The following is a 25,894-nucleotide window of genomic DNA, read 5'->3' as shown; positions in this document are numbered from 1 at the left end:
TTGGCAAAATCAGATGCCCTAAATACATAGACAAGTGTATACATATCCGTTATATATATTTACTCGTGCATTTTAATTCATATCACCACGAATCTAAATGCTTCAGTCTTTGATCCTTCTTTTATGAGGATAATCTTCTATATTTTACTTTTACTGTTAACTTTCTTTCCTCGAGGGGAAAAAGACAAAAGAATAATTATTTGATTAGATCAAACTTTGTTTCAATACAATATAGTAAGAAACACAAGACAATACATATACATATACATATACCTACATACATGTATATACCAAGCAGGGGAATCGAATATAAATTGATTACAACAAGATAATTGTTTCTTCAGTAATCATTGTTTATATCTTCACCTTTCATCTTCATCTACTACACTCTCATTTCCTTTTCAACGTCTACATATTCGTTTGCTTAACGTGGTTCAATATTTTCCCTATCCCATTCTTTTGTGGTAAGTACCCACATATACAATATTAAAAATACCATATTTGTCATCTTTTTTGCATATATTCATTTTATTTTAATATACTCTGTTTTTACATATACCATTTTCAATTAATTTACTTGTCAATCAAAGCCTTTTTTTTTATTACAATCTAATGGGTAATTCAAGCTCTAAATCTAAATCAATATCCACGTCTTCCAACGATGGTAGTGTTATAACATCAACGAACAATAAGTCTAAGAACAACTCTAATATTTCTTCAAAAGTGAATATTCCAAAACCCACTGCAATTAGTTCCACTCCTGAGAAAAGTTCATCTCTGTCTAATTCTAACAAACCCATAACAAATAACCAAAACTTGGATCAAAATAAAAAAAATCTCAAACTTAAAGATAAAAGCTTTGAAAGTAATGAAAAACCACCAATACTAGGCCATTATAAATCATATTCTAATTCGAATGACTATTCAAATAAAACTTCTCAGAAAAGTATTCACAACGTCAATCCAAGCAATAATATTCGTCGACTCCACCGTAAATCTCATTCAACACATGAAGTGCTTCCCACTATCGTTAGTCACAACACTAATAACATTCCTGATATTAAAGTTTCCGATTCATCTGATCCTGCACAAGATAATATGAATAGCAGTAATAATACCAATAAAAGTAAAATATTACCAAAAAATAGAAGTGATCTTATGAATAGACGTTCAAGTTTTAATACGACAGTAGATTTACCGCCATCAATGGTTCAAATAGAACCTAGATCTTCAATTTTGAAAAACAATCAACATTCTTTATCCTCCCATTCTCTACATTCTTCTGAAAATATAGTAAGTCAAACAGCTACTCTAAATAATATGCCACCTGACGCATCTCTTTATCACTCCCATAATCACCGTCATCGTGACAAACATAATTCTAAGGGGTCAAATCCAAACCAGAGAAAATATGGTTTATCATATAATCAAACTCAAGCCCTTTCACCTTCCAAATCAGGTTCACCTAATTATACAGTAAGTGATAATAATACTATTAATGCTATCGAAAGATCGAATAATTCTAATCACAATAAACTGGATCCATATATGTCATCACATCTAAGTAAAATAACCTCATATGGATCTAATACAACCACGGCCTATAGTACACCGTTAAATTCTCCTGGTTTGAAAAGAATATTTGAACATTATAAGAAAAGTGAATTGGAAACTGGGGATTATTTTGGTAATATTAATAACTATAAAAATACTGATAACAACAATTCAAGAGAATATGTATCATCTGGTGGAACTCCAACCATGGCTAATCATGATCATTCTCCACTACATCAACAGCAATATTTTATATCAGATAATCACGACTACGCTGAAAGTACTTTCAAAGATGTTTATCCACATACAAATAGTACTAACAATATTAATAGCGACACTTTAAATGATCCTCATACACAAAATGATATCTCTAATACATACAATAATCGTAATATCAGTAATGGTAATTTAAATATCACAAAAAAGAAAAAAATTATCAAGCCTCTTGATATTGATGCTACAATTCAAAAATTATTGGATGCAGGTTATGCAGCAAAAAAGACTAAAAACGTTTGTTTAAAAAACTCTGAAATTACTCAAATTTGTAACCTTTCCAGAGATATTTTTCTATCTCAACCATCATTGTTGGAACTTTCACCACCAGTCAAAATTGTTGGCGACGTTCATGGCCAATTTAGTGATCTATTAAGGCTATTTACAAAATGTGGGTTTCCACCATCCTCAAACTATTTATTCCTTGGTGATTATGTTGATCGTGGTAAACAATCGTTAGAGACGATTTTATTACTATTATGTTATAAGATTAAGTATCCAGAGAATTTTTTCTTATTAAGAGGTAACCATGAATGTGCTAATGTGACAAGAGTTTATGGGTTTTATGATGAATGTAAGCGTCGTTGTAGTATAAAAATTTGGAAAATTTTCATTGACACATTCAATACTTTACCCTTAGCAGCTATTGTGGCTGGCAAAATATTCTGTGTTCACGGTGGTTTATCACCAGTATTAAACTCAATGGATGAAATTAGGCATGTTAGTAGACCCACCGATGTCCCAGATTTTGGATTAATTAATGATTTACTATGGTCTGATCCAACTGATTCTCCAAATGAATGGGAAGATAATGAACGTGGTGTCAGTTATTGTTATAATAAAGTAGCAATCAATAAATTTTTAAATAAATTTGGATTTGATTTAGTTTGTAGAGCGCATATGGTTGTTGAAGATGGTTATGAATTTTTTAATGATAGAAGTCTTGTCACCGTATTCTCTGCTCCTAATTATTGTGGTGAATTTGATAACTGGGGAGCAGTGATGACTGTTAGTGAGAGTTTATTATGTTCATTTGAGTTATTAGATCCATTAGATAAAGCTGCCTTGAAACTAGTTATGAAGAAAGGAAGGCAAGAACGAAAATTAGCTAGTGCGCAACAAAATCAATTACATTCTACGGAAAACTCTTAGTAATACATAACCATACCTATACATATGTTAAAAGAATATAAACAAAGAGATTTCTTTTTGTTTTATCTGTTAACATTGCGATAACGTACAAAACAACTTATATGGCAAAATTGTGGAGAAATTGGATGCCTATAACTTTGTTCAACTTAATTTCCAAATAATATTTATCACTAAGTGTGTTTAATCATAAACTTAAACTTGATACATATATCTATATAGATATATACTAGAACATGTAAACCTCACCTATTATATAAGTATACAGATAAGATCTAGTATTAGGGTTCTTTTTGCTTATTTATTTTTTTCAATGATTAGAACTATGCAGTAATATTGACAACAGCAAAATAGAAAATTATAGTCCTTTAAATTTTTTTTCTATTCACAGATATAACTTAACCTTTGCATGAAAAGAATAATTTTCAATAATGAGAAGTGATAAATGAGCATGTCAATTATTTTACACGAAAAATTAGTTTTTATTTTGTTTTTTATTTTTGTTTTAAATATAGCTTCCAGAATAGTTGCTATTACTACGATAGTACCCACCACGGCCACGACTATTACTATGATGCCCACCTCTATCGTTTTTTGTAGTTGTTTGTAAAAATCCACTTGCAGGAGCAAATAACGATGGTCCACCGTCTTTCTCCTCAAAGGTTTGTTTACGATATGATGTATTTCTACTATTATCGAAATTATTGTTAAAACGTTGATTGTATCCTCCACGTCCCCTATTATTATATCCTCTTGAAAAGTTTCCACCACGACCACCACGACCACCACGACCTCTCAAACCAATACCTCTTCCACCTCTATATGATTTATTATAATTTTGTAAATTGTTACCACTTGGAGACATATCTCTTTCTTGATTCTTGAAAGTGAAAATCTTTGAAGATTCTCCTTCAATATTTTCATAAAGTTTATTTTTTGTTCGATCTTCCGACAGATCATAATTTTCATATGTTTCTGACATGGTCACATTATTATTGTATTCAGAAGAATTCTCTTTAGATTCATTTCCTTGCTTGATATCATGGCTGTTTGACACGTTTTCACTATTACTTTCGTTGTTGGAAGGATTTGAAGTCGCCAGGGAATTGGATGAGGAATCAAGAACTTTCCCCGAACCAGCATTTTGAGGTGAATTTTTCTTAATAGAATCTAATAATGATTGTTGTGCTACCTCAGAATAACTCAATTGCGGTTTTTTCAATATTGTGATCTTTGGTTTTAAAGATTCTAATGGTTCGCCTTCAGATAACCTTCTTAAGGTCTCAGTATCCTCTACATGCAATCTTTCCATCTTTTCTTCTATATCAAGTATTTTAGATTGTGTATCTACAGGTTTTGCTGTTCCAAATGGATTTGTTTTATTCTTTGGAACCAAGTAGGGTTTTGATGGATCATCGCTTGGATCTGTCAACAGATTAATTTTGGACATGTATTCCTTAAAATCCTCATATTGAGCGGGTTCTGTGTGAATCTTATAGATTTCTTTCAAAGGTTGATACCAATATTTCAAAATTTTCATTATATCACGAGCCGAATAAACTTCAACGAATGCTACTTTTGCATCACGCTTGAAATTTTGATCAAAGATGGAACCAGATTTCAAAGTGGATAAGGATGGATTTTTATTAATTTCCCAAAATATTTTAAATTTTACAAATTTGGTATATTTAGCTTCAAATAATTCTTCTATATCAGAATCTGCAAATCTTGGTGGTAAATTAGAAAATTTGATCATATATGGGGGTCCTTGTACTGTGAACTGTTGTTGATTGTTTGCATAGGAATCTGGGACGTTTCTTAATTGAGGATTTTGTTTTTTATAATAGTCATTTTGATTAAATGAGGAAGAGGAAAGAGAAGTAGAATTAATAGTAGTAGAAGTGGGAGAAGAGACAGAAGTAGAAGCAAAAGGAAGTACTGTAGAATTTACAGGATATTGTGGTGAAACTATATTTTGATGAATTTGAGGTTGGTTACCACGGATACTATTATTAGTAATGTTACTTTTTTGATGGCTATTTTTAAGAACTTCAATGTTAATAGTATTATTAATAGCATCTATATTAATGTCATCTTCATTCCAAACAGAGTCCCCAAGTGAATCATCACCAAGAAACTCTTCTAACGACATTTTTTTTGCAGAATCATTTTTCGAGCCTATTTTTAATAGAAAAAAGAAATAGAAAATATAGAAATATTATAACAATAAGAATAAAAACAAATAATAATAAAGTTATTAAAAGTTAGTAAATGATAATGAAAAAAAAACAAACAAACAAATAAACATTGATCACTATCAATTTCTGTTTCACAACAACAGGAAACAATCGATATTATGATAAAATGATTTGAATAACATACTCATGATAGATCAAAATAGGTCTATTATTATAGTTCAATTATCTATAGATGCCTCAAATATCACTTTTATAGCTAAATGAACCTTCTCTCTATAAATCATACGTTACAAACAAGGGGTGACTAATCTACATAGGCAAACGTGACTGTGTATCTTCCAAACGTACAAACGTGCAAATGTATATATATATTACTACTACTGGTTATTTGACACTCAAAAATAAAAAAAAGAAATCAAATCTTTGAACAAAGGACAACAACAACAACAACAACAACAACAAAAAAAAAGAGAAGATAGGTGTCGAGGACATTACCCGGAACTAGGGCTTGAAACATCTTCTTTTTCCAAGGGAAAAAAATACAACGTACTTAGGGCTTGTAAATTTTTTCAAAAAAGGTTCCTCAATTTTTCCTTTAGTGTCTTTTTTCTTTTTCTTCTTCTTTTTCGTTGTTCCTAATAGAATAATTTCCAATTTCAGTGCAAAAATCTTTTCCTTTTCTCCTCACCTCCACAACCTCATTTCTTTTAGATTTCATTTCTTTTTTTAAATTTCTTCGTTTATTGAAAAATAGCAAATCCACAAATCCACAAATCCACAAATTCCCAGACACACACACAAAAACTCAAATCTTTTTTTTCTTCCTTCATTTTTCTTTTTTTTTTTTTTTTTTGCGAAAATATAACTGATAAATCTACCGAACCTGTAAAAAATAGATGAAATCGTTAAGAGAATGTCTATCACAACTTTTATGTACTGTTTCTGCTTGGTTCAAACTCTACCATGATCTACTCTTTTGCGTTGTGAATCAATTTTACGTTAATTGCAGCTTGACAATTGCTTTTTTTCTCTTTTTCTACTTCCTTTTTTTTGTTATTCTATTCTTTATCTGTCTATCTATCTATCTATCTATCTACTCTAGAAATCCGTACATACGTACAGATAGACCTTTAGTGACTAGTGGTGACAGCTCTAGAAATTCATATCTCAATTCTAACCTTATATTTTTTTTTTTCATTTTTTCACTTGCTTATTTTTGTTTTACCTTTGTATTGATTTGTTTCACTTTATTTCATGCTATAATACCAAAGATAGATAAAATAAATATTTAAAGACTTTAAAAAGGACTAAAAAAAAAATTAAAAAGAAGAAAAGAGAGAAAAAAGAATCTAAATCCTTTTCAACTAATATTTGCATTATTTATCAGATACTAGCCTTTTATATTTGATTTTAATCCACTATATTGGATTCACTTATTCTTATCAATAAATATGATATCGAATTTTAATAAACAATGGAGTCTGGGACTCTTTATGCTTGCAATAGTCATCTTTCTTTGGGTTTTATCCTCTTTTTTAATCAATATCATATTCGAAAATGATGATTATAGAAAACCATTTTTTATCACATATATAAATACAACTGCATTTATGTTTTATTTATTACCCACGTTCAAAAATATTATCCATAATTATAGAAATACAGGGAAGTTCCGTATCCATGAAGAACTGATCTTAGAGGAAGAAGGCATAACGAATATTTGTGGCGAAGATCCAATCTATAGAATAGTACGTGATGGTGCATTATCCGTTCATAGTCCTCTTTTAACTCCAAAGACAAGTAATGATTCAATGCCACCTAATCACTTGGACAATCCAACTATAGATACCGAGAATCATAATCCCGCCTTGAATAAAATGAATACAGGATCTGTTATATTCCATGATGAAAATCGTCTATCTTTACCAGAAACGATCAAACTTAGTGCTCAATTTTGCATCTTATGGTTCTTAGCAAATTTCGCTACAAATGCATCGTTAGCATACACCTCAGTCGCATCACAAACAATTTTATCTTCTACATCATCATTTTTTACCCTTTTTGTTGGTGCTTTATTCAATGTAGAATCTATCAATAGGCTTAAATTATTAGGCGCTTTTGTGTCGTTCTTTGGAATAATGTTAGTCACTAAGTCCGATTCAAATCCTAAAAAATGCAGGAATTTTCAAACAGGAATGATATGTCCTGAAAATGAACTAAATTCTTCATCAACTGATACATTTTATATTCTTATAGGTAATATGTTAGCCTTAGCAGGTGCATTCTTTTATGGTGTCTATAGTACTTTATTGAAAAGGAAAGTTAAAGATGAAAACAGAATCAATATGAAAATTTTTTTTGGGTTTGTCGGTTTGTTTACTTTACTACTATTATGGCCTTCATTATTATTATTACACCATTTTGGTTGGGAAAGATTCGAGATTCCTACAGATCCTCGAATAATTTTGATCATTCTATCGAATTGTTTCATTACATTTATTAGCGATTTTTGTTGGGCCAAAGCAATGCTTTTGACAAGTCCTCTTACAGTCACAGTGGGGCTTAGTATTACAATACCAGTCGCAATGTTAGGCGATTTTCTATTTAGACACAAGACTATGTCAGAAGTATATCTGGTGGGTGCCTCCTTAATCCTAGGCTCATTTTTTATCATAAGTAGAAGTTCGGAAGAAGAACATCTTAATAAAATTATTGAGCAAGGTATTACCAATCAAGAGACCGAAGCATGATCATCGATACTAGTGCTACCACCACCACCACTACTATTACTAATATTTTATGTTTAATTTTAGAGGTCTCTGAATCCTCTATTGTATGGATTTTTTTTTTAATACATTGATTTCATATATTCTAATTGGGTAACAATATAATAAAAAAAGAAGCCAAAAATAAAGTGTACAAACGAAAGATTAATCAATGCTAATTATTTATTATACTTTATACACACTAACACATATTGCTCTTATATACTTATAGATATTAATAATGTAATTCATGTAACTTTTATTGAAAAAATAGATAAATAAGTAAATAAAAAAAAATAATAAATATGTTTGCATCTTCATTGAAAACCAATATGCATTATTTAATCAAAAAGAAGAATTGGGGAGAAATCTCTTCTCAAAATGGGTAAAATGGCTCCTTAATTTTATAACAGCTAATGAAATACGAGAATGTATAAAATACACCACATGCAAAGATACTAGAAAGCACAGTCTTTATTCTATCATCAACAAAAGACCATGTGTTTAACCAAATCAACAAAAGTGTAAAGAGACCCATTATGATGTACATACCGGAGACAAAAAATATTTCAATACCAAATTGCCATGAATTTCCTCCGCTAAAATACATTATTTTACCTTCATCATTTCTTGCTAATAAAGGAATATTATTTATTTGTGTAAATTTATAACCTGATATACTGTTCAATATAATAAAAAGGGACAAAAGATATAGTCCAACTTTCCATTTATGATCAATATTCGGAAGAACCACTTTTTTAATGAACAAGAAAACTCCAATAAAGAAAGTGAAATATCCAAAGAATTCAAACATATTAAAATCTTCTTCCAGTTGAATATATATTTGTAACATTTTTCCAACAAAGTTACCAAAATGTAAAATATCTTTAACACTTTGATTACTCAATTGATAATGATAAAATGGAGACTTTGACCATGAGAAATCACTATTTGCATTTGGTGGTGAGTAAGATACCACATGTGGAACGTTTTTCAATTTTAAATCATGTACCAGGCTTGGAACTTCATTCACATCAGCCATAAAAAATAAAACTTTGGAGTGAGGTGCCTGATCTCTAACAGCAGCCGCAACTTTACGATAAACAGGTTCAAAATCAACACATATTTGACAGTTATAATTATTATTATTTTTTGATCTCATCGTAAGAAACAATATATTATAATAACCATCTACACCTTGACTAATTATAGGATAGTTATCTTCAGTGACTTCAATTATGTTAAAAGCATTTTTTATCAAAGCTGGATGACTTGCATCGATCATAGCCTTACTAACTTTAAGAAAAAATAAACTCAGACACATAAAACATCTTAAAAGTAGCATTTTTAAAATATGTCGCACTTATTGATATCTATGTTAGAGTAAGAACAATGGCCTGCAAATGTCTTTAATTCCCTTTTTAAGCTTCCAAAACAGATAAGGCATGTAGATGTATTTTTATTAATCTATTTTTTTCTGTTTTGAATGTATTTTCCTTGCCTGTTTTCTTTTCCTTTTCCATATTCTTTTTTTTTTTTTTCGTTTTTTAGATGTTATTAAATAAGACTAAATTATTAAACATGAAAATATATATATATATGTATATATGGACATATGCGTGTATGTGTGATAAAGGGAAAGCAAAAACATGAGACCAGATGGTACAATCTACTTCAAGAAATTTAGACTTACACTTCTGTATTTCAATAAAACAACGATAAAAATAATTGTAATATCTTTATCTTCATGTAAATTAATTTCTATACTCATCAAGCTTGAGAAAACAGTAAAATCAAAATTTAACTTATATCTATAAAAACTTATAATATATATATATATATATGCTAGCATTTTTTCATTGGTCGGTTACAACTCAGAATGTTACAATTGGTACTTGAGTCCATTTAATCTATATTTAATATCCTTTAACACAGCGGTCTTAGGCCTCCAATCTTGGTATTCTTTGTAAAGACTCTGCACACTTTCATCACCAAGACTCTTTCTTGCTTGATGTAGAAGCCCTCTCATTGTCCAGGGAAGTCTATAAGGGTTTGTTTTCAGATCATCAGCTTTATAAGGAATATATTTAGCGGGCACATCTTCATAAGTGTCAGTAGTCTCCAATGCAAACTTCAATCCCAGGAGGTATACTTGGTACTCATTATAGATAGTAGAATGTCCACCACCTGTGAGAGTACCAGCTAACGAGGGACTAATTTCTTTTATGATGTTATGGTCATCATACCCCAAATTTAATAAAGTTCCAGCTATATTAACTATTCCTGTAATAAAGTTTGGAGTCAAAGAAGCTCTATCAATGAAAGTAGCTCTAAAGATATTTGGATGTTTCAAAAAGATACAAAACGAGGAATATAGAGGTACCAATTGGTCATTGATCGATGCAATAAAAGTCAGTTTGACGTTATTTGCTACTAAAGTCTTTAGACTTTGTATCAATTTCTTTGATTGAATAGAATCAGGTTTTTGAAATTCAAACAATTCCATCATTGCATCCTTTGCTATTGTAGTGTACGCTTTAACTAGGAGTGTCTGGTCTCTGCCATAGAAGGGCCCATTATTGATGCCTGCCATACCTAGGATAGACACAATTTTTTTATTTGGTGTTATGTTTGGACCAGTTTCAATATCATTAAAGAATTTTGTGCTGTTCAATCGAAGTATACCAGCGTCGAACAATTTAGCCAACAAAATGATTGTAACGGGGCAACCTTGTGAATGGGTCACGAAATATATGAAATCAGATTCATTAATTTGGTGTGCCCACTGTTTCATAACCTCAAAGAAGAAGTCCACTCTTTCAAAAATCTCGCCTTCTTTCTCCAGGGATATTTTATTTATCTGTATGTCAAATTTTTTCTTTTCATTGAAGTAGTCTACCACGACTTTCTCTGCTTCCTTAATAAACCTATCTGATGTGCCAGTTGGTTCACCAATGAAAGTTCTTAGCATTTTAGTAGGGAAGAACCCGTGGACACCAACAAGCAAGATTCTAATTGGTCTTTTGCGTCCATTGGATAGGTCGAGCAGAGTTTCATTTGAGGTTGTTCTGTATATATGTTTCTGTGGGTTGGAATTGTTGCCAAACATTTGTTTGATTGAACTCCATAGAGTTTTGGATGGCAAACATTCAAAATCTGGTATCACGATGTTTGGAGGTTGATTCATGGGGACATCAATTGTGGATCCAGTATTTTTTGATAAACGATTTGTATGGGATACGTTTAGATCTGAATCGTACGGGATAAAAGTATTAGGTATAATTTTTGTATTTTTATCGAAAGGGTCATTTTGATTCTCTACCATATTCACACTGTTATCATTGATATTATTTATATTAATAATAATATTATTATTGTCATTTATATTTTTGTTATGATTGAGATTGTGATTGAGATTGAGATTGTTGTTATTATTTTTATTAGTGTTTGAAGCGATTATGTCATCATTTTTGTTCCTCCAAAAAAACCATCCTCTATACCTTAATTCTTTATTATCGTTCTTGTTATTACCATTATTCTGTGACATTTAAAAGGTAAAAAAAAAAAAAGACAAAAGACAAAAAAACAAAAGAACAAGAAACAAAAAAAAGCAATAACAAAAATAAAAAAAAACAAAAAAAAAAACAAAAAAAGGTTAATTGTTCTCTTTGATTTCTTTCTTTCTTTCTTTCTTGTTTCCTGTATTATTTTCAATTGATAGTGCTTATGTTTTCAAATAGACTACCAACGATAACTACTGTTACTACTATTCTATATTTGGAAAGATTAATCCTAAACTTAGAATCAAACTTGAACTTTAAAGGATCAAATAAAACAGAATAGTAGAGAGAGAAAGAGAGAGAGAGAGAGAGAGAATAGCCAATCTAGTATACTATGATGTAATATTGTGGCATAGCAATACTATCTTACCATTTGACCTACACCACAATCTTTAAAGACTTGGTTATACTTTGGTAAGGAGGGATCAGCAACGACAGTTAGCAAAAAAAAACAAATTATTAACCTCTATACTTTCCCTCTGTCTTTTCCTCTTTTCTTCCCTCCGCCCCTCCGCCCCTCAGCCTCCGCCCTTCCCCGCAAACATTAATTGGGAAATTTGTCTGCATAAAGGTTTTATTACAAACCCGCACAAACCCGCTTCCTGAAACACCAAACAACCGTCAGATTACAAAAACAAAAAAATAAAAAACCCATCCCAAAGAAAAAAGCGGGAATAAACATTCTGAACGGAAGTGTGAAAAAGGGTGCCATGTGAAGATTTTGTCCCTTTTCTTCCTGTTTTCTGTTTTTTTGTGTGTTTTTTTTTTCTTTCTTTCGTGTTTTTTGTGTGACGCGCGTCTTGAGAAACTCAATGTTTCGAAACTTTGGAGAGCTTAAGGAGTTTAGGGAAAGATTGTTTGATTCTATAGGCTGGCTTGTCCCAAAGGTAAGTCACAGTCCATCGGTTTCACTTATCCTCGGGTATAGATGTATCTACCATACTTTGTGTTGTGTTGTGTTGTGTTCTGTCCTGTCGTTTTATGTTATGTCATGTCATGTCATGTCTTGTTCAATGATCTCATGTGATGTGTCACCGCGTTGTATTATAAACCAACGACAACTGTTGATGACATTGTTATGCTACTCACAATTCTCTGTCTTCCGTAAGTTAAACATCCAGTTGTTTCAAAACGTCTACATACCCCATCGTCCTAGATTAAAAATATCAAAACAGAGCATAATGACCACTGGCAAAATTTCAAAGAATACTCCTGTCAAAAAAAGACAGATATCTATCGAAGATTTCTTTGGCAAAGATAATAACAAAAAGGTGAAAACCGTTCACATTGTCAAAACCCCTATCAGCTCTCCCCTTTCTTCCACTGCTACCATATCTTCAACTACATCAGCGGAAAAACCATCCTCAAACGACTCGCACCTGCCATCAGACAAGATTAAGGAAGATAATCAACCGCAAGATAATGAAACAGTGGTCAAAGATCCAAAAAAGAATGTCCTTTGTCAACATTTGGATCCTCACAAATTATCGTTGTTGAATCTAGAATTGTTAACAATGGATCATTCATGGTTCATGAAACTTCAAAGTGAATTCACAAAAAACTATTTCCTTGAACTGAAATCTTTCCTACAGAATGAACAGGCTTCTCACACCGTCTTCCCGCCTCCAAGAGACATCTACTCATGGACTAGGCTCACCCCCTTCGACAAAGTCAAAGTGGTCATCATCGGACAAGACCCATACCACAATTTTAATCAAGCCCATGGTCTGGCCTTCAGTGTCAAAGAACCAACACCGGCACCACCTTCTCTGAAAAATATCTACAGAGAATTGAAAAACAACTATCCAGATTTCAAAATCGATAACAACAGAGGCGATTTGTCCTGCTGGGCATCCCAGGGTGTTTTGCTTTTGAACACATCGTTGACCGTTCGGGCACATAATGCAAATTCCCATGCCAACCATGGCTGGGAGGTTTTCACATCCAAGGTCGTGGAGCTATTGATCAAAGATAGAGAAAACAATGGGCGCAATTTGGTTTTCTTACTCTGGGGTAAGAATGCAATAAACTTGGTGGAAAATCTGCTAAAGAAAGTCAGTAAAGAAAATAAAAGGGATTGGAGGTCATTCAACAACCTATTGGTATTGAAATCAGTTCATCCATCACCCTTAAGTGCAAATAGAGGATTTTTCGGTAACAACCATTTTAAAAAGATTAATAATTGGTTATACCACGAAAAGAAAGAGAAAATGATAGATTGGAGTGTAGTCCCCGGTTGTAAAATAAAAGAAATAGAAGAAAAATAATAATAACAATAACAATAAATAATAAAACATATACATGTATTTATACATATACAAACTAGTATCTATATCTATATATCATTAATATCATCTAATGATACGGTAATAAAAAAAAAACCATTGTAAATAAATATACATATAATGTGAATAAAATTTAAATTTACCAACAACAACAACAGCAATAACAACAAAAAAGAAAGAAGACAAGAAGACTTAAATCGAACTTAACCCTTCCCTCTTAATTTTGCAATTTTTCTTCTTGACCACTCAATAAAGTGAACACAGGAGCACATAACTTGTCTCTACCCTTTAAGAAATCTAATTCCATAACAAAATCATACTCTAAAACAGTAGCACCAACTTTTTGAACCAATTCACCAGCAGCCTTGGCAGAACCACCAGTTGCAATAATATCATCAACTATCACAACATTAGAACCCTCCCTAACAGAATTCTTCTGCATTTCAAAAGTATCACTGCCGTATTCCTTTTCATAAGTAGCTTGCACACAGTCACCTGGTAATTTACCAACTTTTCTAACTGGAACAAAACCAACATTCATAGCCAACGCCAAGGCTGGACCGAAAAGGAAGCCTCTAGATTCTAGACCAACAATGTAATCGATTTTACCTACACCATAAGTAGTCTCTAAATGGGTCTTAAAAGAATCGATAAGCTTTTGAAATAACTGTGGTTGTGAAAAAATTGGTAGGAAATCTTCAAATAAAATACCTTCAGATGGGAAATTTGGGTATTGCTTTAAGGCAGCTTTTAACTCAGAGGCATTAGATTCAATAGACATCTTTTATTCTATTTTATTTTAGTTCTTTTCTTTTTTCTTTTTTCTTTTTTTTTTTTTCCTTTGATAGAGAAATTATATGCTAATATTGGAATAAAAGTAACAGTATATGCCAGTGTTATATTGTATACAAAAGTTTTCCCTGGAATTAGATCTGTATATTTTACTATATATTTTTCTAACTACTATTACTATCTATATTAATCCGTAGTGTTTAATCCAATATAAGTGATTAAGAAATTGACCTCCTTTGAATAGATTTCAAACTAAATGGAAAGTGCAGTGTTTGGTAAAGAATGCATATTACCTTTTCCTCTCTTTCAATTTCTTCATCACATCATTAGAAAATTATAAAATTATTTTTTTGAGAAATTTTGTAAGCTCATCGCAAAAAAAAAAACAACAATAACAACAAAAAAACAGACTAAAAAAATAAAAATGAAGAAAAAGGACAAGAGACGAGTAAATGTGATATAGATTCAACATAGAGTATGTATTTACATGGCTACAATTTAGACTTGTGCGGTTGGAGAGGTTAGCTTACTGGTACTTCTATATATATGTTCTTTATTTCTTTTCCATCAGTTTTTTGTGATATTCACTGAATAAAAGAGTGAAGTGTGAAAGTGTGAAAATTAAATCAACAGAATTCACCTGTGAAAGAGAATACGGATCGACAATCATCTTTCACAGTAATAAGCAAAAAATCATGGTATCATGCCATAAATCTACTGAATATGTCATAGGTAAAAATATAGATGGGCTCCCCCATTATTTTGTAAAGTTAACCAAAAAGCGATTATCACATTTTGATGTACAAAATTCTATGGTTTTATTAAATTCCTATGATAATCTATTACTTTTTCTAGAATCTCAATTGTATGAGAGTACTATTGTGAATAGCACAGATTCTGAAGGGGATACGCTTACCAAATCTCAAGGATTACCTATTCCACCGTTTGATGTCATAATGGTCCTTTTCACTTTAGTCTCTATTTCCAGTCATTACCTTGAACCTCAGCTAAACCAAAATAACCCATACAATATAACAAAAATAGATTTAAATAAAAGGGCCACCAAAATTCTCAATATGTTTATTCATATTTTAAAAGATTTTAACACCGATTTATATAGTCAGTATGATTTAGAATTGTTGCGTTGCCAATTTTTTTTGGCCCTAGATTTACTTACATGTAGAAGTAGAGTATTAAGCCATAATAGATTCATTTTCCACCTAAACCAAGACAATAATTCAAGTGCTATGGAAGAATTTCTAAAAAATCCATATAAATCATATGTAAGTTTTCTAGATAAAAAGGGTAAAGTATTTAATAATCCACTTATTTACTTGATTTTCAATAAACGTGATAAATTTCTTAACTTTTTTTTGTGGTCTTTAGCAAACTCTCTGAGTAGTGATGTGGTACTATACACTGATGCGAGGGAAATATGGATTCCCCTGATGAATATCTTATTAGATTTATATGACCTCCGACAAAAATATTTTTTAAAAAATGAGGTAATCAAAATGAGAAAACAACTTTTTGTTCAACAACTGATGCAAAGTCCCTTATCTCAATTCTTCTCCTTTGTTAATAGAATTGAAAATTTTAGCTTAACGTTAATTGAATATATCTTTGTAAACTGTGAAACCACAAATAATACAAATATTGATAGAGATTGGGTTAAACCTATTTTCTATAAAGAAAATGAATTCGTAAAAGGATATGTTAATCGATTCAAATATAATAAGCAATTTCAATTACAAGAAGCAATGAAATTAAGAAAAAAAATTCTTTCACATTGTTTTCAATTGTTATTAGCTTTGCCACCTAATCACGTCATGCCACTTATGAAAATGAAACCAGAAGAAATTTTAAGTCATATAGCTGTTTTTTTACAAAAATTTACAGATCTAGACCAATTCAAAGCATTCTTTCAAATATATGATTTACAGATGGAATTAGCTTTTATGCCCTTAGTAATCGAAAAAACTATTAACAAATTAACTGCAGATCTGTGTCCAGAGCCTTTCGATTTGGTAAATAGAATTATATCTTTTACAGGTTTTATTGATGAATGGATTAATGTTGTTGAAATGTATCTTATGGTTTCTATCGGTCTAGTAGTGGAAAACTCTCAATATATAAGCTTACGAAAAGTTGAAATCTGCCTATACTTTTTATTTGAATATTTCGAATTAATAATACATGAAGATAGTATAAAAAAATCTAGCTATATGAATAAGATAATTAATATACTAACCGAATATCAAACCAAAGTTTATTTTTTAAAACGAAAATTTACCAATGATAACCTAAAGGAACCTACTGGTTTTGATTTAATTATAGAAAAATATGTTTAAATAAAATTATAGATATGTGTATATATTCTCTGATAAAGTAGCAAAAACTTATTACTGTACTATCACAGACAGGTATATCTTACCTTCTTCCTCCAAATAACCTCTTATCATCACATAAGAGATATGATTTATATAAACACATAAAAAAATAGATAATTTGTTTTTAACACTAATGAACTAAAATATAAATCATGCAATTCAAACTCACTTATTTGTGTGTTGCTATTCATTCTCTTTGATATATCTTTGCAGTTGGTAAAGGATCTAATTTTAAAATATAAGTTTACAAATTGTGGTGAAATTTTGAGATTGCAATATAACAAAAGATTAAACTCAATAATAGACAAACGAGCAAATAATATATTTAATTTTTTATGTATTGGTCAATCATTCTAGCAACTATTATTATTTGCGCATCACCACATTTATCCATTTTTTTTAAAATATTCAAATTTATGTCTACAACTAAAAATTAGGATTAATGCATTTAATATACTTCGCCATGATTGTTGTTTATTTTTTTCTTTATTTAAAAGATACAGATTTTAGCAATATCAAACATCAAAAAGAATGTTTTCATTGTATAGTATAGTAATGGTGTTAACGCTAAAAATAAGTAAAACATCGATAGAGTTACAATCACTTAAGAATGTGTAAGAGACAATGTTTCTATACAAGTATAATCAAAAATATTAACTTTACAGAACAAAGAAATTTGACCGACATAGGAAAAAGTTATTAAGAATATTATGATTGGTTTCACTGGTAATAATAAGTTAAAATCCACTGAATTGGCTACATATGCCTCTTAATACAAAAGAAAATACATTTTTAAATTTAGATTACAAGCTATAGTATAATCTGTTTCCCTATTATAATACATCATGATATTCCTAAATATTAATAAGCCTCATACTTTATTCTTGAAAATTAACAATTTCTAATTGAAGAAAGCACTATTCTTGTAATTTTATTTGATAATTATTATAGAGTCCTCTCCTCCCCATTTTCAATTCTAATAAATATTTTGTGAAATCTGGAAATAATAATGAAATAAGATAAATAATACACAATGTATAGTAAAAAAAACCCTTAACCACATGTATATTATGCTATTGTAATACTTAAACTAACTCGAAGGGAGTCATCATATTTTACCAGCCCTTATTTCACAGTATATATATAATACTAGTTCCTATACTTCTACACTTTGTTGTTAATGATAAAACCTGTTTGCAAATAGCAAAAAAAAAGCCCTGTAGGGGGCTCGAACCCCTAACCTTATGATTAAGAGTCATACGCGCTACCGATTGCGCCAACAAGGCTCTTCCTGTTGTTATATGTTATAGTTTGGACTTAGGACCAATGTTTTTTTAACAGTACTATTGAACGAATAGTAAGGGCAATAACAAATATATAAGAACGTTATATATATCTAGGAGAATTAAACGATTATTGCTTGTTCTTTTTTGTATTATACAATGTGCTACATATTTATAAATCAACCAAACATATAAATTTAGATACCAAGATACTGGTCCTTTATATATGAACTATGGGTTGATAGTTTCTTATTTGAGGTTCTGTAACGACTGTCACCGTAGATACATTTCTCCTTAATTAGCTATTTAATGTTTCATGAATGTTTCATTTTGTTACATAGTATTCAACAATCATATGGGATTTATCAACAAACCCTAAGTCCTATAAATCCAAACTAGAACTTTTCTTGACAACCATCACAAAACCCTAACAATATTTTTCAACCCTAATCATTTTTTATAATCATAATATCAAGGTTGATCTGCAACATATAATGTTATGATTATAAAAAATGATTAGAGTTGAAAAATATTGTTAGGGTTTTGTGATGGTTGTCAAGAAAAGTTCTAGTTTGGATTTATAGGACTTAGGGTTTGTTGATAAATCCCATGTGATTGTTGAATAATATGTAACAAAATGAAACATTCATGAAACATTAAATAGCTAATTAATGAGAAATGTATCTACAGTGACAATCGTTACAGAAACCCTAACAATATTTTTCAACCCTAATCCGTTTTTTCTATATAATCATAATATCAATGTTGATCTACAACACTGTACGCTGTATAATAGAGGAATCATCACCAACAAAATTACATAAGGTTCTGAATGAATCTAGAACTATTTATTGTTTTAATAAGCCATACATGTGCTACAACATTAGATGCTGCATAATAAAAAGATTAGTTCCAGTAAGATTACATAAGATTCTGACAAATCTAGAATTTACCTATTGTTTTAATAAGTCACATGTGTATTACTAATGACCATAATAATTGTACCGTTTATCAATAGTGCACCCAATTACCATAACTAGTAAATTGGGGTGCAGTTATTAATTCACTAATGTGCCTGAATTAGTATAATAAATTTTAGGGTTCTGATCACTAAGCTCGTTAATATACAAATCTGAATAGTTGATCGAGCTCCAGAAAACATACAAAAGGACAACGTTTTCTGGAGAAAAGAGATCATCTTCCATAACCGTTTCTTGTAAATAATTTATATATTATATGTAAACGTAAATAGAACAACAAGCAATTAACAAGGAGTAACCTCGAATAAATATATTAGCTCAATAAAAGCCGCTCAGTATATAAGACCGTTTTAGTAATTATATTATCGCCTATAGTTGATTACTGTCTCGATTATTTGAATAACTGTTAATATTATTTGCGCTTCCCTGAAATACACAAAAGAATCTAATTATTTCATATTACAACATTTCGATGAGAAAATAAGAAAATATATGTTGAAATAATGAGCAGGAAGAAGTATAATAACATCACAAAAAGAAAATACTGTCTTATGTCAGTTTTACACTGTAATTGACAATGCTCAACATTATCTCAGGCATGTGAAATTATTTCTCAAATTTGTGTGAGTTATTCTAACTCTACCAGTCATAATCTCATAGGGTGTCTGTAAAAGTTTTTCTAATACCTTATAAAAGAATTAGCAAAAACATAAAACTTCATCACTTAAAAAAAACAATCATATATAGACAGGAAAATGATATAAATATAAAAAAAAACTTATTTAGTAAATATCTATTCTTAAATCACCACTGTAAAGCTTTAAATCACAGCTTATATATAGCAGAGATTGAAACTTTAATGAATTAATTGTTTTCTTTTATTGTTATTGACTTATTTTTTCTCAGTATTCTTCTTATCTCCACAGAAGTATTGACAACTGATACTAATTTTTGTTAATTAGGATTATAACTTTAAAATCCAAGAATCCAGTTTACCATTATACAAAATCATACCAATAAACAGAAACATTTGTAGCTTCAAAGAATAGATAATGTCTATTTAATCAATTAAGAAAAAAAAACCCGAAAACTATAGACTTTTTGAGACAATATAAACAATAGCTCTTCATTAATCAACGTAAATAAGAGAAGATAAATATATATTATCGTTGCAGGTATTCTACTATAACTAGCCAGTTCTCCAATCTAAAATTAATTAACAAATAATTAAAATTTTGTATTTCTTAAATCAATCGAATATTATGCAGCGAACCCTAACTGAAAATCCTGAAATACGTAGTCTACAGGTGACGCCTAATGTCGAGGCGAAGGACTTGGAACAACCGAAACTCTGGGCCTAAGATCATGAGTTTATTCGAACGAACATATGATTATCGGATGGACATTAGTAGTAAATTCCTAAGAAGCTTACTTGAGAGATCCTTGATTACTGAGAGATAGTGCCAGAAGTAATTATCAGCATTTAGATTCGTATTCTATCTAATAGGTTAATAAAAAGAATAACAAGACGAATATTCAATACTAATCTATTTAATAGTCAGAATCAACCAGTTATATAATTTGCAAGTGTTTATATATATATATATATAATTAATATCCATATTTTAGTATATTACTTGAGATAACCCTTACATATTATTGTACCTCTTAAAGTAAAAACATTTTATAATTTAAATTGTTAAAAAGTGTTAATGACTCCCCTCCAAAATTTCTTTTTTCAAGTTAGTAAGATATCGATACAGTAGCTTTATATTATTAAAGATAGATATAAAAGCCATAATATTTACAACTAAAAAATCGAGAATACACTTCATGAAAATAATTTTGTAACTAATATAACTGATAAATATATCTAAATTAACACTATAAAATTACAAATATTATTACACCGTACATTACAAAAGCTCTTATGTTCACGAAATTTGTAACAATAAAATTTAGATTATTAACATACGTATACATAAGAGATTATGTAGAATATTTTATTAAAGTTAATTTTTATTCAAGGATGTAAAAATAAGTCTTAATACTGATGAAGAAGAATTCAGTAAAAAAAAAAAAAAGAGATTTTATGCTAATATTTTGTTGAGCGATCGTTTTTATGACAACATTCAATATGTTTTTGAAGATATGTCATATCTCATTAATCATAGACTTTAGATTTTTCCATGATATTTTTCTATTGAGACTATTCATAGAATGCAAACAAACAAACAAAAAAATCCATTCCAAGTTCCCTCAGAGGGTGTACTGATGGAATCACCAACATCAGATTTCGGCTTCTTGCTTTTACTTTTATTTTTTTTTGTTATCAATAAAAATTCGTTATATGCTACTAGAAAGGGTGATTTCTGTAAAAAATAGGAAAATGAAATTAAGTGACTAGTCTAAAAACAAACACTATAATAAAGAAATGGATATAATTTACGAACAATTAAAAATATAGAACGCAGCTCTTGAAATAATCATACATTATTCTTTGTAGAGTATCCCAAAAAAGAAAGAAGAAAATATCCTTATATATGTATTACGATGCAACGTACAAAAATATTGAACTTTATTCAAAATAAAATCTCACTAAAAGCTATTCCAAGGGATGTAAAAATAACTGATAACGTTGCTTCCACATTACCAAATGTTCAAACACCACCTAAATATACACTTGTTTCTCTGAAATCATTCCCATCATTGGAACCTACGACATGTATTCCTGTATCAACTTCTATATTGGGTGTTCCATTGAGACGTGACATACTTTGGAGAGCCGTTGTGTACGAGAATGACAATAGACGTGTCGGTGCATCCAATCCACCAGGTCGTAGTGACAATGGTTATTCCAGAAGAAAACTTAGACCACAGAAAGGTACAGGTCATGCCAGAGTCGGAGACGCAAATTCACCAACTAGACATAAAGGTGGTAGAGCTTTAGCAAGAAATGCACCAAATGATTATTCGACTGAACTACCTAAGAAAATATATTCACTAGCTATAAATACTGCATTATCATATCAATATAAAAAAGGACATTTAAATGTTATTGGTGGAGACACCATTACTGAGCAACCAACCAACTCAAGTGACTTAAGCATTTTGGACATTATTAAGCAAGAAGATAAATCATTCGAATATCACACACATATTATAAAAAAATTCATTGCCCAACATAACTATCAAGACAAACGGCTACTATTCATTACTCATGATATAAGAAATAATTTACTTAGGTTCACTGAACAGTATCAAGACAAGATTGATATTATTGACTGGGAAGGCATTGAGGTCAATGACATTCTAAAGGCCTCACGTATATTCATAGAACTAGGTGCTCTAAAATCTTTAGCTCTTAAGCAAGCTGAAAATTTACATTTGAAGGAATAACCATGAAACAATTTGAGCCAAGATACCTCTATCTAGTTTAAATAGATTTCCTGTATATAGATAGAAACAATCTCATTAGAAGTGTTTTTTTATTTAAATAACACTTTTCTTGTAAAAAAAAAAAAGACAAACAAAAAAGCAGTCACAGAAAAATAAACCTTTAGCACACCATCCTTACACCACACATAGCGTTCTATTCTTTTTTTTTTTGGAAAAAACTTGAGAAGGATTTACAATATCCTCATTAGGAAAATATTTTTGCGACATTTCAGGTATAAGTGCTTAAAATGTAGAAAATTATAGTTAATAGTTTAGAATTTAACGCAAAACTGTAAGTTCTAGTGAGCAAAGAGTATATTATTATAGAAACACTCTATATGACTACTTTCAGCTGTCTGCCGTTCCATTAAAGAAATTGTCGAAACAATACGAGAGAAAAGTGGTGTATAATGTCTTTAGTCGTTCAAGAACAAGGCTCTTTCCAACACATTTTACGGTATGTCAAGATCAGACTATAAGTCTACACAAAATCTGACACTGGAGTAAATATATATTGCACAGTAGAGTGTGGAGAAAAAAAAAGGATATAATAATCAGGATAGTATAACAATCTAAATTCACTAAGAATTTTAGTAAATTCCAATAAATTTTCACAAATAAGTTAAAAAAAAAGAAAAAGAAATGAAATAAAATTCTACTGATACTGTTATATAGGAGAAAGATCACTATACATCATTTTTTTAAGCATAAGATAGATATGAAAGTACTTTTAACATTTCTCGGTTGTTACTTCGATCTCAGGCTAGATATATTACATTCGCAAATAAAATTGCGTAATGAAAAGTATATACTCTATTCTTGTGTTCAATTTTTTTTCAATACCGGTACAATAATCTTAATACTAACGAGTGATGTATATTTTTAAAAAATTTCTTCCTTTTTAATTGTAAATAGTTTGTTAAACACTAACGTTGATGGTAACATTAAGATTGTTTACGCCTTAACCACCATTAAGGGTGTTGGTCGTCGTTACTCTAACTTGGTCTGTAAGAAGGCTGATGTTGATTTATCCAAGAGAGCTGGTGAATTGACCCAAGAAGAATTAGAAAGAATTGTTCAAATTATGCAAAATCCAACTCACTACAAAATCCCAACCTGGTTCTTGAACCGCCAAAAGGATATTGCTGATGGTAAAGATTACCACTCTTTGGCTAATAATGTCGAATCTAAACTAAGAGATGACCTAGAAAGACTAAAGAAAATCAGATCTCACCGTGGTATTAGACATTTCTGGGGTTTACGTGTTAGAGGTCAACATACCAAGACCACTGGTAGAAGAAGAAGTTAAATTAATTGACTCAAATTGAATTTTCAAAAATTCCATATTTATATATATTATTTTGTAACATCTATTAAATATCCTATATAAGTTATTCTGATTGACTATTCGTTTGTTTCTTTTACTTGTTTTCTTAAATGTATATATTTGTAAAGTTTTCATAGTACGGTTAAGGGTTGCCAACATATATAGATACACAAATTGGAATATTAAGAGGGAATATATTAAAAATATTGTCCGACTAGAAGGAACAGAAAACATCAGACGTATGTTACTTTAAAAACGTACATACTATTAAGGTTCGAGTCTAAGGATTAAATATGTTTATGTTTAATTCTTTTAACGGCAACTTCAGATCTACTGGCTTGAACTGCAATTTCTTAGTTTTTTTCTTCGGTGTCAGATTAAATGTATGACATTGTTGATTATCTTTTGGACTTTGTTGAAATGGTGACGTTTTTGTTTCACCAGCATGCATATATTTGTTTTTATTTTGATTACTATTGAAATTATTGATTAATTTAGTAACTTTATTACTAGACACATTTTTCACAGGGGTTAGAGATTTCATTTCATTCCTAATATGGAACGTTAAACTTTGTCCCAGTCTCACACTGTTACTCGATATCATTGGTGAATTTTCTTTTTTAATTGGAAACTTTTTTGGCGATTTTTTTGTAGGTGTAACATCCAATTTCACATCAGCTGGAAATTCTAATTGTACAACAGAAATCCCCTTTGGTGAAGGAATTTGCAAAACAGGTTTACTTTCTTCACTTGGTATATCAATTGCTAGACTTGAAGTAGCTTTCTGATTCATTTTTTGTTTTTTCAAATATTGTCTCTTATTTTGAAACCAAATTCGCACCGCTTTCTCTGACATATTGCATTTTTGTGCAAGCATAATTTTTTCCTCTTTTGAAGGTGTAGAACATCTATTAAATGAATCTTGTAAAATATGTAATTCTTGGGCAGATGTTCTACGTCTTTTACGACGTGCTAAAGGTACATTATCTATTTTGGGTTCTTTTACACCAAAGGTATCCTGAGAATGAGTAATAAATGCAAATGCTTGTTTCTTTTCACTACTCGAAGGTGTCAGTATTGTTTTGACAGCATTGAAAGAGGATCTTTTATTACTGTGTATTTCATTGTGAACATCATTATTATCATCGTCATTATCATCATCATCACCATTATAATTATTATTACTATTACTAGTACTTTTGGATTTAAATTTCAATTCTTTGACTTTATTTTCTGTCATAGGAGTTATTGGAGTCGAGAGTAGTTTTTTTTCTTTATTTATAGATATATGAGTATATCCATTTTCTGAATTCAAAATATTAGATAAACTAGCTGTGTGTCTTAAAGCACTTTCTAAAGATTGAGGTCGAGATGGATAAAGGGGAGGCAATCTAATAACACCATGTCTATCACTAGAAAAGCTAGTTTTCACAGTTCCAAGAAATGGAGAAGAGGACTCCAGGTGTATCCTATGTGAACTGTTTTCATGCAATAGAGAAGTCACTGAAGGTAGCATAGGTTTTGAATGAAGAATATCAGCAGAAGTTATATTTAAAAGATCAACAATCCTAAGACTGACTTTTTCACTTGTGCTCAAAGAAAAATATAAGGGAACATATTATATGAAGAGCTATCAAGAGGGAATATTACTAATACGACATTACATATAATTGTACACTTGGGTAGCTAAAACCAGTTTATATTATATATATATATATATATTTATTTATAAAAGGTATACATGAAATATGTATACGTATAGTTCTCACATGTTGATTAATGGTTTGCTGCTGTGTTGTTTATTTACCAAGAAATCACGGTGTATACATACAGCCTAATAATACCAATTACATGTCTGTTTTAGGAAATAATTAGTTATAAATTGAACTTCGAGGCAAAT

General features: G+C 30.2%; 11 protein-coding genes and 1 non-coding gene across 12 annotated transcripts; 6 read left to right on the top strand and 6 right to left on the bottom strand.

The window, feature by feature from the left end:
* Nucleotides 1-612: 612 nt before the first annotated feature.
* PPZ1 (salt homeostasis regulator) lies at nucleotides 613-2,979 on the top strand (the record flags this gene model as incomplete). Its single annotated transcript, XM_064860539.1, has 1 exon — nucleotides 613-2,979. One exon carries the CDS (start codon nucleotides 613-615, stop codon nucleotides 2,977-2,979), a length of 2,367 nt encoding a protein of 788 aa, XP_064717556.1.
* A 502-nt stretch (nucleotides 2,980-3,481) lies between these two features.
* PSP2 (Psp2p) lies at nucleotides 3,482-5,128 on the bottom strand (the record flags this gene model as incomplete). Its single annotated transcript, XM_064860538.1, has 1 exon — nucleotides 3,482-5,128. One exon carries the CDS (start codon nucleotides 5,126-5,128, stop codon nucleotides 3,482-3,484), a length of 1,647 nt encoding a protein of 548 aa, XP_064717555.1.
* A 1,497-nt stretch (nucleotides 5,129-6,625) lies between these two features.
* On the top strand, nucleotides 6,626-7,924 carry PWA37_004032 (uncharacterized protein; the record flags this gene model as incomplete). The annotated part of the gene is made up of 1 exon (XM_064860537.1): nucleotides 6,626-7,924. The coding sequence occupies one exon, from the start codon at nucleotides 6,626-6,628 to the stop codon at nucleotides 7,922-7,924; it is 1,299 nt and encodes a 432-aa protein (XP_064717554.1).
* Nucleotides 7,925-8,315: 391 nt separating this feature from the next.
* On the bottom strand, nucleotides 8,316-9,284 carry OST6 (dolichyl-diphosphooligosaccharide--protein glycotransferase; the record flags this gene model as incomplete). The annotated part of the gene is made up of 1 exon (XM_064860536.1): nucleotides 8,316-9,284. The coding sequence occupies one exon, from the start codon at nucleotides 9,282-9,284 to the stop codon at nucleotides 8,316-8,318; it is 969 nt and encodes a 322-aa protein (XP_064717553.1).
* Nucleotides 9,285-9,821: 537 nt separating this feature from the next.
* On the bottom strand, nucleotides 9,822-11,486 carry PWA37_004030 (uncharacterized protein; the record flags this gene model as incomplete). The annotated part of the gene is made up of 1 exon (XM_064860535.1): nucleotides 9,822-11,486. One exon carries the CDS (start codon nucleotides 11,484-11,486, stop codon nucleotides 9,822-9,824), a length of 1,665 nt encoding a protein of 554 aa, XP_064717552.1.
* An 825-nt stretch (nucleotides 11,487-12,311) lies between these two features.
* Nucleotides 12,312-13,766, top strand: UNG1 (uracil-DNA glycosylase; the record flags this gene model as incomplete). Its single annotated transcript, XM_064860534.1, has 1 exon — nucleotides 12,312-13,766. One exon carries the CDS (start codon nucleotides 12,312-12,314, stop codon nucleotides 13,764-13,766), a length of 1,455 nt encoding a protein of 484 aa, XP_064717551.1.
* Nucleotides 13,767-14,001: 235 nt separating this feature from the next.
* APT1 (adenine phosphoribosyltransferase APT1) lies at nucleotides 14,002-14,565 on the bottom strand (the record flags this gene model as incomplete). The annotated part of the gene is made up of 1 exon (XM_064860533.1): nucleotides 14,002-14,565. The coding sequence occupies one exon, from the start codon at nucleotides 14,563-14,565 to the stop codon at nucleotides 14,002-14,004; it is 564 nt and encodes a 187-aa protein (XP_064717550.1).
* A 706-nt stretch (nucleotides 14,566-15,271) lies between these two features.
* Nucleotides 15,272-16,927, top strand: NSE5 (Smc5-Smc6 complex subunit NSE5; the record flags this gene model as incomplete). The annotated part of the gene is made up of 1 exon (XM_064860532.1): nucleotides 15,272-16,927. The coding sequence occupies one exon, from the start codon at nucleotides 15,272-15,274 to the stop codon at nucleotides 16,925-16,927; it is 1,656 nt and encodes a 551-aa protein (XP_064717549.1).
* Nucleotides 16,928-18,178: 1,251 nt separating this feature from the next.
* On the bottom strand, nucleotides 18,179-18,253 carry PWA37_004026. The gene has a single exon. It is a non-coding gene; the product is annotated as a tRNA-Lys (tRNA).
* A 3,457-nt stretch (nucleotides 18,254-21,710) lies between these two features.
* Nucleotides 21,711-22,628, top strand: YML6 (mitochondrial 54S ribosomal protein uL4m YML6; the record flags this gene model as incomplete). The annotated part of the gene is made up of 1 exon (XM_064860531.1): nucleotides 21,711-22,628. A coding segment is annotated over one exon (918 nt), but the record flags the coding sequence as incomplete, so codon positions are not given.
* A 449-nt stretch (nucleotides 22,629-23,077) lies between these two features.
* On the top strand, nucleotides 23,078-23,976 carry RPS18B (40S ribosomal protein uS13 RPS18B; the record flags this gene model as incomplete). The annotated part of the gene is made up of 2 exons (XM_064860530.1): nucleotides 23,078-23,124; nucleotides 23,583-23,976. 2 exons carry the CDS (start codon nucleotides 23,078-23,080, stop codon nucleotides 23,974-23,976), a joined length of 441 nt encoding a protein of 146 aa, XP_064717547.1.
* Nucleotides 23,977-24,274: 298 nt separating this feature from the next.
* On the bottom strand, nucleotides 24,275-25,510 carry YOX1 (Yox1p; the record flags this gene model as incomplete). Its single annotated transcript, XM_064860529.1, has 1 exon — nucleotides 24,275-25,510. One exon carries the CDS (start codon nucleotides 25,508-25,510, stop codon nucleotides 24,275-24,277), a length of 1,236 nt encoding a protein of 411 aa, XP_064717546.1.
* Between the last annotated feature and the right edge of the window lie 384 nt (nucleotides 25,511-25,894).

This window comes from Arxiozyma heterogenica, assembly GCF_036370985.1.
Source record: "Arxiozyma heterogenica strain weizmannii chromosome Unknown scaffold_5, whole genome shotgun sequence".
NCBI lineage: Eukaryota > Fungi > Ascomycota > Saccharomycetes > Saccharomycetales > Saccharomycetaceae > Arxiozyma > Arxiozyma heterogenica.
This window is presented reverse-complemented; position numbering and strand designations above follow the sequence as displayed.